This window comes from Podarcis vaucheri (genome assembly GCF_965113315.1).
Source record: "Podarcis vaucheri genome assembly, chromosome: 14".
NCBI lineage: Eukaryota > Metazoa > Chordata > Lepidosauria > Squamata > Lacertidae > Podarcis > Podarcis vaucheri.
Window position 1 is genome coordinate 52,461,342 of NC_138752.1, and position 15,728 is coordinate 52,477,069.

Here is a 15,728-nt window from a genome sequence, read left to right on the forward strand (position 1 = left end):
CTATCTATCTATCTATCTATCTATCTATCTATCTATCTCTCTCTCTATCTATCATCTATCTATCATCTATCTATCTATCTATCTATCATCTATCTATCATCTATCTATCTATCTATCTATCTATCTATCTATCTATCATCTATCATCATCTACCTATCATCTATCTATCTATCTATCTATCTATCTATCTATCTATCTATCATCTATCATTTTCATCTATATCTACATCTATCTATCTATCTATCTATCATCTATCTATCATCTATCTATCTCTATCATCTATCTATCTATCATCTATCTGTCATCTATCTATCTATCTATCTATCTATCTATCTATCTATCATCTATCTATCTATCATCTATCTATCTATCTATCTATCTATCTATCTATCATCTATCTATCTATCATCTATCTATCTATATCTATCTCTATCATCTATCTATCTATCTATCTATCTATCTATCTATCTATCTATCATCTATCATCTATCTATCATCTATCTATCTCTATCATCTATCTATCTATCATCTATCTGTCATCTATCTATCTATCTATCTATCATCTATCTATCATCTATCTATCTATCTATCTATCTATCTATCTATCTATCATCTATCTATCATCTATCTATCTATCTATCTATCATCTATCTATCTATCTATCTATCTATCTATCTATCTATCTATCATCTATCTATCTATCTATCTATCTATCATCTATCTATCTATCATCTATCTATCTATATCTATCTCTATCATCTATCTATCTATCTATCTATCTATCTATCTATCTATCTATCATCTATCTATCATCTATCTATCTATCTATCTATCTATCTATCTATCTATCTATCATCTATCTATCTATCATCTATCTATCATTTCTTTATTTGACAAAGTAATAATAATAAATAAATAAGAATAAAAATGTGCACCCCACCACCGAGACCATTCCATCCTCCCAAAATTTCAACACCTCTTGCGATGGTTTGACCCCCTTTCCATTTTTAACATTACAAATTCTACAAACACCCACCATATCTCCTCAAAATCATTTCTCCTCCATACTCCCCGTCTTACCTTAATGGCACATATTAATTTATAATTAATAGCTATATCCCACACCTCTTTATACCATTGTTCCATTTTGTATTCTGCTTGCCCCTTCCACTTCCTAGCTAAAATAACTCGTGCAGCTGGCAATAAATGTGTGAGCAAGTCCCTCCTAGCCTGCGAACCTTCCACCCCATCGTAAATTCATAATAATGCTACCTCTGGACTTTTGGTCAGCTTTAACCCAGTGTGGTTTTCCTCTTGAGCCACACTTGCTAGATACGGGACTGAGCAGTTCCCCCCTTTCCTCACTTTCCCAGGGAAAACCCACTCTTAAGTTCTAAATCAGAGCAAACATCAATCTGGAAACCCCCCCCCCCCCGAATTGATACCTGCTCCGATTGAGCGCTAAAGAGCAGTTTTCCCCCAGGGGAAAGAAGTGAGACAAGAAGAAATGTGGATAAGCTTTTCGTTTTGCTGATTGCATGAACTTGTGCAGAAATCCCACATTCTCCCAAGTACCTCTCCAGAGAGAATTTCCTGAAGATGGAGTTGACTTGCTCAAGATCCAGCCCCTCAGAGTGGTGGGAAGACGAAGAGGAAGGCAGCGAGGAAGGTCCATGAGAATGCCTGTCCTGGAAGTCGTCTGGAAAAGGAGGTGCAGGAAAAAGAAAAGGAAGGGGGAAAAATCATGTCCCAGTAGAAAGCACCAAAGCAAAATAAGACCATAGATGCCACCACAAGCCTCTTTCCAAGCTCCTCTTGGCCTTGCCCTGCCCTGCCATTTTGCCCTCATGTATGTATAGGAGGCTGGCGCTGTGGGTTAATCCAGAGAGCCTAGGACTTGCCGATCAGAAGTTCGGCGGTTCGAATCCCCGTGACGGGGTGAGCTCCCGTTGCTCGGTCCCTGCTCTTGCTAACCTAGCCGTTCGAAAGCACGTCAAAGTGCAAGTAGATAAATAGGTACCACTCCGGCGGGAAGGTAAACGGCGTTTCCGTGCGCTGCTCTGGTTCGCCAGAAGCAGCTTAGTCCTGCTGGCCACATGACCCGGAAGCTGTACACCGGCTCCCTCGGCCAATAAAGTGAGATGAGCACCGCAACCCCAGAGTCGGGCACAACTGGACCTAATGGTCAGGGGTCTCTTTACTTTTATGTATAGGAGAGAGCCTGTCGCTCCCTGGCAGAGCTACTTTGGGGGCAGAACATCCCACTTTCAGTCCCCAGCAGAAGGGTTAAAATGGGTCTCAGCTCTAGGTGGAGCAGATGGCTTCCCATTGGGACCTGGTTGGCCATGGTAGGAGCAGAAAGCTCTATGCTTGTGAGTCAATTGGTTTTATGTGTGTAGATCAGTGCACACTGACCAACGCACAGTCTTTGCAGTAAGGCTCTGTTCCGATGGCATGAGTAGTCATGATGACCGGTAGATTCTTATCTGCAAGCCTTCATTTGCCTTCACACCCATTGTAATATACTGCTTGTTATCTTCTGCTGTCTTCTGCCTGTTCTGCTGTTGGGTCATTCTTTGTCTAGCTCCTCCCCTTTGACCTTATTGCCTTATTGCCTTGGGTGACCCTGTTGGGAGTACAAGCTTCACTCACAAGGGTCATAGGGATGTGCAAGCCCACTCATCACGACGAGGTGATGATCCAGCGAGTGAGAACCGACAACTGGGAAACACTGGCCTGTGAGCACTCCAATTGGAGAACAGCCTTTACCAAAAGTGTCATGGGCTTTGAAGATGCTCAAACTCAGGATGAAAGGGAGAAACATGCTAAGAGGAAGGCACACTTGGCAAACCGTGATCAACTCCCACCCGGAAACTTATGTCCCCACTGTGGAAGGACATGTGGATCCAGAATTGGCCTCCACAGTCACTTACGGACTCACTGTTAAGTGATCACCAAAGAAGAAGAGGAGGAAGAAGAAGAAGAAGAAGAAGAAGAAGAGGAGGAGGAGGAGGAGGAGGAGGAGGAGGAGGAGAAAGGCAGGTCTTTTGGTAAGAAGGGAGAGCTTTTGTTATACTCTTAGTTTGTAGAGATGAAGAAGAGAAGAAGAAGAGTTTGGATTTGATATCCCGCCTTTCACTCCCCTTCAGGAGTCTCAAAGCGGCTAACATTCTCCTTTCCCTTCCTCCCCCACAACAACACTCTGTGAGGTGAGTGGGGCTGAGAGACTTCACAGAAGTGTGACTGGCCCAAGGTCACCCAGCAGCTGCATGTGGAGGAGTGGAGACACGAACCCAGTTTCCCAGATTATGTGACTACCGCTCTTAACCACTACACCACACTGGCTCTCATGGAAGAAAAAAGCTGCGTTGGGAGCCAACTTGGAATGCCCTGGAAGCCATTGCAGCTCCCACCACTCCTGACCATTTGGTCACAAACTGTCCCCCGCCAGCTACTATAACTGGGGCCTCTGATTTTTTAGGCAAGAGCCTTCTGCAAGTCCTTACCTTCCAACTCCAAAGCGTCGCAGCCAAAACTGTCATTGTCATCTTCGGTCAGGCTGGAAGTGAGGAAGAAAGTTTATTCCGCTCTACCTTTGCTGACTTTCTACACATTTCAGGACACAGCTAGCAGAAGGAAGTGTGCAGTGGAGAGGAATCTAGCTTTGCTAACTGCTGGAAGTGGCCGATGAAAGGGCCGGAAGATGCCAAGGTCTAAGAGGTTGTCGTTATCACCATCATTCTCATCATCAGTATTATTATTATTATTATTATTATTATTATTATTATTATTACTACTACTACTACTATGAATGTATTTGTATCCTGCCCTTCTCCCAAGTTTGGATTTATTGCGACTTCCAACATTTAAAAACATCATTAGATAATATAAAGTAATAAAATAAACAAGTTAAAAGCAGTAATTGAAATACATCTGGACACATTTAAAACTGACAATTAAAGTATTGTTTGCCCTGACAGAGGGAAGTCAGCAATATGGGCACAGCCCCCCCCCCCAATCTCTGTCTGTCTGTCTGTCTGTCTGTCATGTCACCACCAACCATGCCTTTGATGATGCTGCAACTGAGAGGTGGGATCTTAGCATCCAGGCAGATCTGTATAGGGAGATGTGATCTTTCAGCTAGCCCAGGTTAACACCTGGAGGAGCAGGAGGACATCTGTGGGATGTTTTCAAGGAAGGAATCACTGGCACGGGTGGAGGAAAGTCAGGCGGTTTCCTATGGGAGGAGGACCCTGGTTTCCTCCAGAAACCTTGAACTAGTTCGGCTGGCTCTTGTAGATTCAGTTCTTCCCTTTGAAACATTGTGGGAGACTGCTGCACACACAGAGAAGGTCTACCCTCATATCCAGGCGCTCTCTGCTTGTCTGTGGTTTCCTTTATTCCACGACGCAGGCAAAATGTCACCGGTTCACCGGTGGCAACGCTCCCATCTCAGGGAAGAATTTTCAGGGACCTCAGAAGCAGAAGCAAAACAGCAGACTTGCCCCGTTCACCTTGTCAGATGCAATCTAAAGCGTTCTGACAATTTCATGTAAGCTTCCCCCCCCCCGCTCCCGGGTGTGTATGTGTGCGTCTTTCACTAACTCAGCACCTAGAAGCAGTATAAAAAGACAGCCGTGGTCTCAGAGAGGTAGGAGAATGACGTCCTCCGCTGACCGGCACCTGCTCCCAGCTCACTGAGGACCACGCTGGACATGATGCGCAGTTATGTGTATCATTCCCCCAACGATTTAAAAGGAAAGGATGCCTCTGGGGGCTGGAACTGAAAGTGGAAGAGCAGCCAGCAGGGATAGCGAACGCTTTCCACAGGGGCTGCTTTTCCTCTTAAAATTTCACCCCAAGCGGGTGTTTTCCTCCCCAGGGAAACAAAAATGCTAACTTGTCCGCTGTGAGAGGAAAAGCAACCGGGTGCGTGTGTGTGAAGAGTTGAGTGCTTGTGGCCACAAACTAGCAACTGCTATTCCCCTCCCTCTGATAACCAACATGATCAAAGGGATGGAGCAAAAAGGTTTTGGTGTTCTGGACTTTTGAGTTCGGACAAAAGGTGAGCGAGGGGTGATGTGATAGAAGCTTATAAAACGATGAAGCGGAAAGAGGAACGTTTTCCCCCCCCTTTCCCTCATAATTCTAGAACTCATGGAGGTCCGAAGAAGCTTAAATCTTGGGAGGTTCAGGACAGATACAGCGGTACCTCGGGTTACATACGCCTCAGGTTACATACGCTTTAGGTTACAGACTCCGCTAACCCAGAAATAGTGCTTCAGGTTAAGAACTTTGCTTCAGGATAAGAACAGAAATCGTGCTCCGGCGGCGCGGCGGCAGAGGGAGGCCCCATTAGCTAAAGTGGTGCTTCAGGTTAAGAACAGTTTCAGGTTAAGAACGGACCTCCAGAACGAATTAAGTACTTAACCCGAGGTACCACTGTAAAAGGAATCGCTCCTTCATGAAGCACATCGTTAATCTATGGAACTCACTTCCACAGGAGGCAGTGATGGACAGCAAGCTTTAAAAGAGGACTGGGCAAATTAACCCTCAATTGCAAAGCAAAAGATTGAGAGGGGCTGGGGAGCACTTTGGCAGGCATGTCAGATGGTGCCCCCGGGCACTGTGTTGGAAAGCCCAGCCTAACAGGCACGGCAGCCCTTACCTGTGTGGGGCGTCTTCTTTGCAACGCCGGAGGATGGAGTCATTTCCTGGGGGCTCTGGGGTTGTGGACATGACACTGGGGTTGCGGTTCCGTAGCGTTTGCTGCATCCCAAAAAGCAAAAGCAAAACATCAACAGGGCACGCCTATGAACACCTGCTCAGAGACAAGCCTCAGAGAGTTCAAGGGTATTTACTGGCAGGCAAATGTGACTGCAGCCTAGCTGTAGGCACGCTCAGCTCAGTTCTGAGGTGTTAAGTTGTCTATGTATATTTGGGTTAGGGTTAGGGTTAGGGTTAGGGTTAGGGTTAGGGTTAGGGTTAGGGCTAGGGCTAGGGTTAGGGTTAGGGTTAGGGTTAGGGTTAAGGTTAAGGCTAGGGCTAGGGTTAAGGTTAAGGTTAAGGTTAAGGTTAGGGTTAGGGTTAGGGCTAGGGTTAGGGTTAGGGCTAGGGTTAGGGCTAGGGCTAGGGTTAGGGTTAGGGTTAGGGTTAGGGTTAGGGTTAGGGTTAAGGTTAAGGTTAAGGTTAAGGTTAAGGTTAGGGTTAGGGTTAGGGTTAGGGTTAGGGTTAGGGTTAGGGTTAGGGCTAGGGCTAGGGCTAGGGTTAGGGTTAGGGTTAGGGTTAGGGTTAAGGTTAAGGTTAAGGCTAGGGCTAAGGCTAAGGCTAAGGTTAAGGTTAAGGTTAAGGTTAGGGTTAGGGTTAGGGTTAGGGCTAGGGTTAGGGTTAGGGCTAGGGCTAGGGTTAGGGTTAGGGTTAGGGTTAGGGTTAGGGTTAGGGTTAGGGTTAGGGTTAGGGCTAGGGCTAGGGCTAGGGTTAGGGTTAGGGTTAAGGTTAAGGTTAAGGTTAAGGTTAGGGTTAGGGTTAGGGTTAGGGCTAGGGCTAGGGTTAAGGTTAAGGTTAAGGTTAAGGTTAAGGTTAAGGCTAGGGCTAGGGTTAGGGTTAGGGCTAGGGCTAGGGCTAGGGTTAGGGTTAGGGTTAGGGTTAAGGTTAAGGTTAAGGTTAAGGTTAGGGTTAGGGTTAGGGTTAGGGTTAGGGTTAGGGTTAGGGCTAGGGCTAGGGTTAGGGTTAGGGTTAGGGTTAGGGTTAAGGTTAAGGTTAAGGTTAAGGTTAAGGTTAGGGTTAGGGTTAGGGTTAGGGTTAGGGTTAGGGTTAGGGCTAGGGCTAGGGCTAGGGCTAGGGTTAGGGTTAGGGTTAGGGTTAGGGTTAAGGTTAAGGTTAAGGTTAAGGTTAAGGTTAAGGTTAAGGTTAAGGTTAAGGTTAGGGTTAGGGTTAGGGCTAGGGTTAGGGTTAGGGCTAGGGCTAGGGTTAGGGCTAGGGCTAGGGTTAGGGTTAGGGTTAGGGTTAGGGTTAGGGTTAGGGTTAAGGTTAAGGTTAAGGTTAGGGTTAGGGTTAGGGTTAGGGTTAGGGTTAGGGTTAGGGTTAGGGTTAGGGCTAGGGCTAGGGCTAGGGTTAGGGTTAGGGTTAGGGTTAGGGTTAAGGTTAAGGTTAAGGTTAGGGTTAGGGTTAGGGTTAGGGTTAGGGTTAGGGTTAGGGTTAGGGTTAGGGCTAGGGCTAGGGTTAGGGTTAGGGTTAGGGTTAGGGTTAAGGTTAAGGTTAAGGTTAAGGTTAAGGTTAAGGTTAAGGTTAAGGTTAGGGCTAGGGCTAGGGCTAGGGTTAAGGTTAAGGTTAAGGTTAAGGTTAAGGTTAAGGTTAAGGCTAGGGCTAGGGCTAGGGTTAGGGTTAGGGTTAGGGTTAGGGTTAGGGTTAGGGTTAAGGTTAAGGTTAAGGTTAAGGTTAAGGCTAGGGCTAGGGCTAGGGTTAGGGTTAGGGTTAAGGTTAAGGTTAAGGTTAAGGTTAAGGCTAGGGCTAGGGCTAGGGTTAGGGTTAGGGTTAGGGTTAGGGTTAAGGTTAAGGTTAAGGTTAAGGCTAGGGCTAGGGCTAGGGTTAGGGTTATTCTCAAACCACCAAAGCACAGAGATCAACATTGTGCTATTTCCCATTGACCGCTCATGGATTTTCATTACCAGCATCATCATTCAGAACAGATCCTGTAGAATAATAACAACAACAACAACAACAACAACAACAACAACAACAACAACAACTTATACCCTGACCACCTAGCCGGGCCTTCCCAGCCACTCTGGGCAGCTTCGATATTAAAAACACAATAAAAGATCAGACATTAAAAACTTCCCTAAACAGGGCTGCCTACAGATGTCTTCTAAAAGTCAGATAGTTGTTCCTTGACATCTGATGGGAGGGTATTCCATAGGGCAGGCACCACCACCAAGAAGGCCTTCTGCCTGGTTCCATGTAATCTCACTTCTCATAGTGAGGAAACCGCCAGAAGACCTTCGGAGCTGGACCTTAGTGTCAGGGCAGAGTGATGGAGGTGGAGACGCTCCTTCAGGTATATTATTATTATTATTATTATTATTATTATTATTATTATTATTATGTTTTGAAACAGCAACTCAAAGTGATTTGCAATATTTTAAGCACACAACAAACGTGTACCTCCATTAAAACCAGCATTAAGAACCCCCCACTCTGCTCTAGATTAAAACATACCAACCAAGCAAGAAGGCCAGCCAACCAGCCTGGTTAAAAATGAACGTTTTTGCTAGGCACCTAACGGTATGTAATGATGGCACCAGGCGAGCTTCCTGGGGAGAGCATTCCACAAGCAAGGAGCCACCACAAAAAGGCCTGTTTTCATGTTGCCACGCTTCCAGATCTCTCATGGAGGAGGCACATGAAAAAGGGCCTCTGATGACCATCACAGGATCTGGGTTGGTTCATAGGAGAAGAAGTGGTCCTTAAAGAATTGGAGTCTTGAGAAGACTCAAAACCAGCTCTTGAACCCAGTACAGTGGTACTTTGGTTTACAATCTTAATCCATTCCAGAAGTCCGTTCTTAAAGAAGAAGAAGAAGAAGAAGAGGAGGAGGAGGAGGAGGAGGAGGAGGAGGAGGAGGAGGAGGAGGAGTTTGGATTTGATATCCTGCTTTATCACTACCTGAAGGAGTCTCAAAGCGGCTAACATTCTCCTTTCCCTTCCTCCCCCACAACAAACACTCTGTGAGGTGAGTGGGGCTGAGAGACTTCAGAGAAGTGTGACTGGCCCAAGGTCACCCAGCAGCTGCATGTGGAGGAGCGGAGACGCGAACCCGGTTCCCCAGGTTATGAGTCTACCGCTCTTAACCACTACACCACACTGGCTCTCTAGCATTCTTAAACCAACGTGTGCTTTCCCATAGCAGCTGGGGACTCAATTTATAAATGGAACACACTCAACAGGCAGCGGAACATGTTCTGCTTCCAAGGCAAAGTTCACAAACCAAAGCACCTACTTCTGGGTTTGCAGCGTTCTTAATCCAAGTTCTTCATAAACTGAGCTGTTCTTAAACGAAGGTACCGCTGTACTGTCCTCCACCAGTTGTACTCCAGCACAGCCAGTGGTTGGAGATGGCAGGAGCTAAAGCTGGGAGGCTACCAGGCTGGGCATCTGAACCCAGGCAGTATAATTCATGTTTTGCTGCTCCAACTATAGAGGGAAGACATCCTTTTCATTTACCGGGGCAGCATTTCCTACAAACCACCAGCAAGACACCTTTGTTCTCTGACCAATTCCCTCCGCCACTAACTGCCAACCTGCTGTGCTGCTGATCGCATTGTGCCTAATGGGATGTCTGCCTTGAGAGACAATGGGAAGACATCCGTACACATTCCTGACCCAGCTTTGACTTACAAACATGAAGGGCGTTAGGAACTGCAAGGAAACGGAAATGTTTCGCTAAGAATAAAGCATAAAAAGCAATTGCAATGCAGCGAGGTAAGGATCACCGCTTCTCTCCCCCCGCTGCCAAGTTTTAAAACTGAGCGACGAGACAGCGAGAGCCTGGTGAAATAGCTTTAAATAAACATTACCCAGCGGTGGGATGCATTTTAAGAAGAAAGGTTAATAACGTTCTAATATAGAGAATATGTTAAAAAGGATTAAGGTTGCTGGCTGGCTAGGCCTCCCTGTTTCGTGGGGGTTGGAATCGTCGCCGGCGCAGAAAGCCACATTATAGGGGGAAGGTCACGGAAGCGAGGCCCCCGCAAGCTCCTTACGATTTTGCCAACTTCGCAGCTGCCCACCGAGTTGCTGATGGAAACGGGATTAGAGGAATTGGTGTCCGCCTGGCTGCTGCTGCTGGCCTCACCCTTGTCTTCGTCGTGTCCTCGAACTGCTGGGCTCACAAATGACAAAAGCGGAGGAAGTCATGGAGGATGAGAGAGACGCGAGATATTGGCATTAAGGCCCGCTTCGGTGGAAATAATTCTGTGCAAACAAGATTTCTATCACATGCGATTATTGCTCTCGTTTGGTTCATGGCGGCAGCCCCAACCCCTCGCCGTGCTGCCGTTATTATTTTTCTCTGTTCCGTGGTGCAAAAAATCTCTCTCACTTCCTGAACTTTTCCCACCACTTTCCTCTCCGTTCCAAAACTTCAGGGCTGGAGGGATGAGTCAAAGCCAGTCTTCTGGAGTATGGTGTCCACCAGTGGTCACTGGACTCCAACTCCCATCAGCCCCGGCAGGGGTGGCCAATGGCCAGGGAAGATGGAGAATGTAGGACAGCAACATTTGGAGGGTCCCAGGTTTGGAAGGCTGCCCTAAGCAGAAACATATGCACCTTTTTGGGCGCAGATGTTTCACTTGTGCAGATCCATTTCTTAAGGTGCTGCTTCTTCCACCCCCAAGCAATCAACATGAATTCAACAACTCCCCCCCCCCAGGACAAATGTTCGCTTAAAAGTAAAGGTAAAGGACCCCTGACAGTTAAGCCCAGTCGCAAACAACTCTGGGGTTGCAGCACTCATCTTGCCTTACTGGCCAAGAGAGCCGACGTTTGTCCGCAGACAGTTTTTCCAGGTCATGTGGCCAGCGTGACTCAGCCACTTCTGGTGAAACTAGAGCAGTGCACGGAAATGCCGTTTACCTTCCTGCCAGAGCGGTACCTATTTATGTACTTGCACTTTGATGTGCTTTCGAACTGCTAGGTTGGCAGGAGCAGGGACAGAGCAATGGGAGCTCATTCTGTCCCGGGGATTCGAACCGCCGACCTTCCGATCAGCAAGCCCAAGAGGCTCAGTGGTTTAGACCACAGCGCCACCCGCATCCTGCTAATGTTTGCTTAAAAAGGTAAAGGGACCCCTGATCATTAGGTCCAGTCGTGGCCGACTCTGGGGTTGCAGTGCTCATCTCGCTTTATTGGCCGAAGGAGCCGGTGTACAGCTTCCAGGTCATGTGGCCAGCATGACTAAGCCGCTTCTGGTGAACCAGAGCAGTGCACGAAAATGCCGTTTACCTTCCCGCCGGAGTGGTACCTATTTATCTACTTGCACTTTGATGTGCTTTCGAACTGCTAGGTTGGCAGGAGCTGGGACTGAGCAACAGGAGCTCACTCCATCGCGGAGATTCAAACCGCCAACCTTCTGATCGGCAAGTCCTAGGCTCAGCGGTTTAGACCACAGCGCCACCCGTGTCCCGCTAATGTTTGCTTCATCACACCCTAATACTGGATATACAGGTGGACAGCCATCTGTCTAAAAAGCTACACTAATTTGTCTTATCCAAGTGTTTGTTTAAGGGCGGGGGTCTCATTGGGGTTCTCCTCTGGGGAGATCTCCTCTGCTTTTGGGTCTCTGTACTGTGGGCTGGGTTCAACGCCTGCCTTACTTCTGTGTAGGAACGTTTCAGCTCCAGAGTGACAGAAAGCAGACCTGAGTCAATTGCTGGTCTGTTTTAAATGATTCTCAAAAAGTGTTTGCTATCAGGGAGGGTTATATATACACACACATATATATACACATTGCAGCTCTTATCTTTTGGGAGCGAGTTTCGTGCTTGCCTGGCTGGAAACGTTAGTTAGAACAAGGGAAACAGCTTGAGCATTAACAGGGAAGACGGACGAGGCAGGGAAGTTCTTTCTCTGACCTTGATAATCCGATGCTCGGCTCAAACCGACGGGGGATTTCGTTCTTGGCAGCTGCAAAAAGGACAGAAATGAAACTGAACTCAGGACACAAGCTAGGATTCCTCATAAAAAGAAACACCTTTCAGGCTTTCCCAATGCCAAAGGGCAATTCTATGATTTGGGGAGAAACAGAAACGGGCAAAGAAGCATAAGCGTAGCTCCTGTGCTTTGTGAAACTGACTAAGATTGCGTTCACGTGAATGTAAGAGAACAATATTACATCAGTTCCACAAATGGAGGGTTTATAAAAATTATGAGCATGGTGGGAAAGGGGAGTGAGAATGGCTGTCAGAAGGAAGCTCACACATAGTTATCTCATGGAGAACACAACAACGGGTGGAGGTCGTTGGCTTGCAAATGGATCTAACAAATTCATGAAGGACTGACCCGTGGGATGTGGGCAGCAGTCAGAGATGAGTCAGACTCTGGGAGCCATGAGACGGGTCAGTGGACAGCAGCAATGATCAAGGCAGGGCCAAAGAACAACCAACAATGGATGTCTTGAAAAGAGGATTAGACAAATTCATGGAGAGGAAGCCTATTGATGACATCTAGCCATGATGGCTACTATCTGCCTCCACGCTCAGAGGCAGGGATGCATCCGGATACCAGTTGCTGTAAACTTCAGGAGGAGAGAGTGTTGATGTGCTCATGTTCTGCTCCCTGGTTTCCCACAGGCACCTGGTTGGCCTCTGTGAGAACAGGATCCTGGACTAGATGGGTCACTGGCCTGAGTAACTGGGGCTCTTCCTAAGGTTCTTAATTTCAGGAACATGCAACGTACAGGATGATCTCTTTGCTCATGCAAGGCTCAACTGGAACAGGACTCTCTCTTTTAGACCTTCCTGCCCAGAAGGATCCAACGGCAAGCCTGCATCGTCAGGATCCGTCCAGAAGAATGAGAAGGCTCCTGCCTGCTGTTTTGTGGTTCACCGCTTGGGGCAGCCACATGCAGACCCACCAGTTCCTAACAGCCTCTGAATGGATTTAAGCCACAATAAGTAAACAGGACCGCCAAAGTCAAAAAGCATTAAACCTGTGATTACTGTTGCCAAGGAACAATGGACAATGGTCCGGAGATGGACTTTACGTTTTCATGTTAAGTGGTTTGGAACAAGTGTTTGGAAAGGCAATGCACAAATCTATTAATACTACTGCAAGGTGCTCTATGTGGGGTTGCCTTTGAAGGTGACCTGGAAACTACAACTAATCCAGAATGTGGCAGCTAGACTGGTGACTGGGAGCGGCCGCCGAGACCACATAACACCGGTCCTGAAAGACCTACATTGGCTCCCAGTATGTTTCCGAGCACAATTCAAAGTGTTGGTGCTGACAAAAGCCCTAAATGGCCACAGACCAGGATACATGATGGAGCATCTCCACCCCCATTGTTCTGCTCCGAGGCCTTCTGGCAGTTCCCTCACTGCAAGAAGTAAGGTTACAGGGAACCAGGCAGAGGGCCTTCTCAGTGGTGGCACCCGCTCTGTGGAATGCCCTCCCATCAGATGTCAAGGAAATAAACAACTATCTGACTTTTAGAAGACATCTGAAGGCAGCCCTTAGGGAAGTTTTTAATGTTTGATGTTTTATTGTGTTTTAATATTCTGTTGGGAGCTGCCTAGAGTGGCTGGGGAAAACCAGCCAGATGGGCTGGGTATAAATAATAAATTATTATTATAAATTATTATTAATACAGTTGTTGTTGGCATCCGTTTGTCTCGGGAGAAAATGGAGTGCAAACTAAGAAAGTACAGTGGTGCCCTGCAAGACGGAAAACCCGCTAGACGAAAGGGTTTTCCGTTTTGGAGGTGCTTCGCAAAACGAATTTCCTATGGGCTTGCTTCGCAAGACGACAATGCCTTGCGAGTTCCTGCTGGGTTTTTTTCCTCCCCCCCCCTTTTCTAAGCCGCTAAGCTGCTTATCAGCTGATCCGATCAGCAGATAAGCCGCTAAAAGCCGCTAATAGCACTAATCCGCTAATCCGTCAATAGGCTTGCTTCGCAAGACGAAAAAACCGCTAGACGAAGAGAATCACAGAACGGATTCTTTTCGTCTTGCGAGGCACCACTGTAAATAAATGCTTAAACCATGACATCCAAGCCACAGCCCCTTTGAAAACCTCTTGGGTAGGATGTGTGCTAATGAGTTCATCAAGGCATGGGGTGTGTGGGTAAAGATCTCCAAACTGGACTAAGCTAGCAGATTATGGTAAATCAGGGAGTCAGCAAACTTTTTCGGCAGGGGGTCGGTCCACTGTCCCTCAGACCTTGGGGGGGGGGCAGACTATTTTTTGAAGGGGAAAAAATGAACAAATTCCTATGCTCCATAAATAACCCAGAGATGCATTTTAAATAAAAGCACACATTCTACTCATGTAAAAACACGCTGATTCCTGGACCGTCTGCAGGCCGGATTGAGAAGGCGATTGGGCCAGATCTGGCCCCCGGGTCTTAGTTTGCCTACCCATGTTGTAAATCCTGGCAATGTTTTAAATGGAACCCAAAATCTAAAAAAAGCTCAGCCCCCCCCCATTGTGGCTAAATTTGCCTTAGTGAAACTTTTTGCAGTTTCCCACAGTGGCAGAAGATTCAGTAAATCAAGCAGAATCAAGGACTTTAAGCACGTTTCCCTGTACACTTGAATGAGTAAAAAAGACAAGGTTTAATTTAACTCTGAATTAGGTAGCTAATTTTCCTCTGGATCTTGGCCGTCTTCTCCCTATTATTCTTCCCACCCAATGGGAACTTTTCCATCAGCCTTCTGCTGTCTATCAGCTTTTCCATTTGCGCTGGAGCTTAAAGGATCACTCCAATTTTCCAGCTTTTCTTTCTTTCTTTCTTCTTCTTCTTTTGCTCTTGCAACTATCAAGAAGCCAGAGAAACACTGTATTCCTCAGAATGCCACAGAGGAATGGATTGCCTACTCCCAAAATAGGGTTCTCCACAGAGTTGGCCCAACTGCACCATGCTGACAGCTGTTTGTAGGTTTGACTCAGGTATGCTCATTGCCAAAAGAGGTGCTGCAACTCACCATGAATGCCTCCCTTGTTCTCTTATAATGGCAATGGCACCCACCTGAGAAGTGCTGGAACTGAGTTCTGGTGAGTTCCAGCTGAAGAAAGCCCTGGGTCCTCTATCTGCCCTTCCTGTATTCTCCATCCAAAAGGCAGGATATTATCAATACCATGGCATCCATGCTTGCCTACCCGATGTTAGAATTCCTGCTCCATGATTTCAGTCGTGGGATTGTTGTCTATCACATGACGGTATGTGTTTTGACTCCACAGAGTGGAAAGTGACAGAGACAGGATGTTTGTGTTACTGTGTTCTGTGAAGTGAGACTATTGTCCTTTGTTCTGTTTCTCTTTACTGTCTGATGCTAGAGAGAGAAGGAGCCATGTTGCAGTGCTCCGTGTGTGTTTAGATGTAAATAAAGTAGATTAGCCAAAATGCTGAGTTGCTGAGGTCTGTTATGCATGATGTGCAAACTCTGCGGATCCCTAAGTGTGCCAGTGTCGCTGTGATGTTCGGGCTGAAGAAAGCTTATGAAGCTCCCAAACGATTGACCAGGAGGGAGAGAACATGCCAGTCGGGCATGTGTCTCTGCCAGGGTCCTACTCGAGTGTAGGCTGAGCTCTTCACACCCTCAAGATGATTCCCTGCAGAACATGCCCCAGTATTGCCTTCCCCAAGCTGGCACCCTCCAGATCTTTTGGAGTACCACCAGTTTCAACAAGCCAGCTGGGGCTGTTGGGAATTGTTGTCTGAAAACTTTGCAGAGTACTAGGTTGACCAAGGGCATCTTAGAGGTCTTAAATCATGACCTTGGGCCTCTGAGAATTTTGCCTTGTGTTGGAAAGTACCTGGATTCCCTTCAGGTTCATCCTTCGGATTCGAGGCTGATTGGGCAGGAAGAACTTGCTGTCATCTGGAGACTCCTCGGAGGTCGAAGAATCGTCTGCCTCCTGGCCGTTGATCCTGGGGCTGGGAGCTCGAGAAATCACAGTGAGGGGCAGATTCCTTGGTAAGCTCTGGAAGCAAACGGAAGGAAGACTTTAG

The 15,728-nt window shown here is 46.9% G+C and overlaps 1 protein-coding gene across 2 annotated transcripts in view; it reads right to left on the reverse strand.

Annotated features, from left to right (window-relative positions):
* CARD11 (caspase recruitment domain family member 11) overlaps positions 1 to 15,728 on the reverse strand; it is a 108,159-nt gene that overhangs the window by 28,456 nt on the left and 63,975 nt on the right. For both annotated transcript variants that reach the window (XM_082199628.1, XM_082199629.1), the window contains 6 exons: positions 15,533 to 15,700; positions 11,631 to 11,682; positions 9,762 to 9,880; positions 5,669 to 5,769; positions 3,507 to 3,559; positions 1,576 to 1,699 (listed from right to left, as the gene is read on the reverse strand). In XM_082199628.1, the coding sequence (XP_082055754.1) occupies positions 1,576 to 1,699; positions 3,507 to 3,559; positions 5,669 to 5,769; positions 9,762 to 9,880; positions 11,631 to 11,682; positions 15,533 to 15,700 (617 nt within the window). The remainder of the gene's footprint in view (positions 1 to 1,575; positions 1,700 to 3,506; positions 3,560 to 5,668; positions 5,770 to 9,761; positions 9,881 to 11,630; positions 11,683 to 15,532; positions 15,701 to 15,728) is intronic.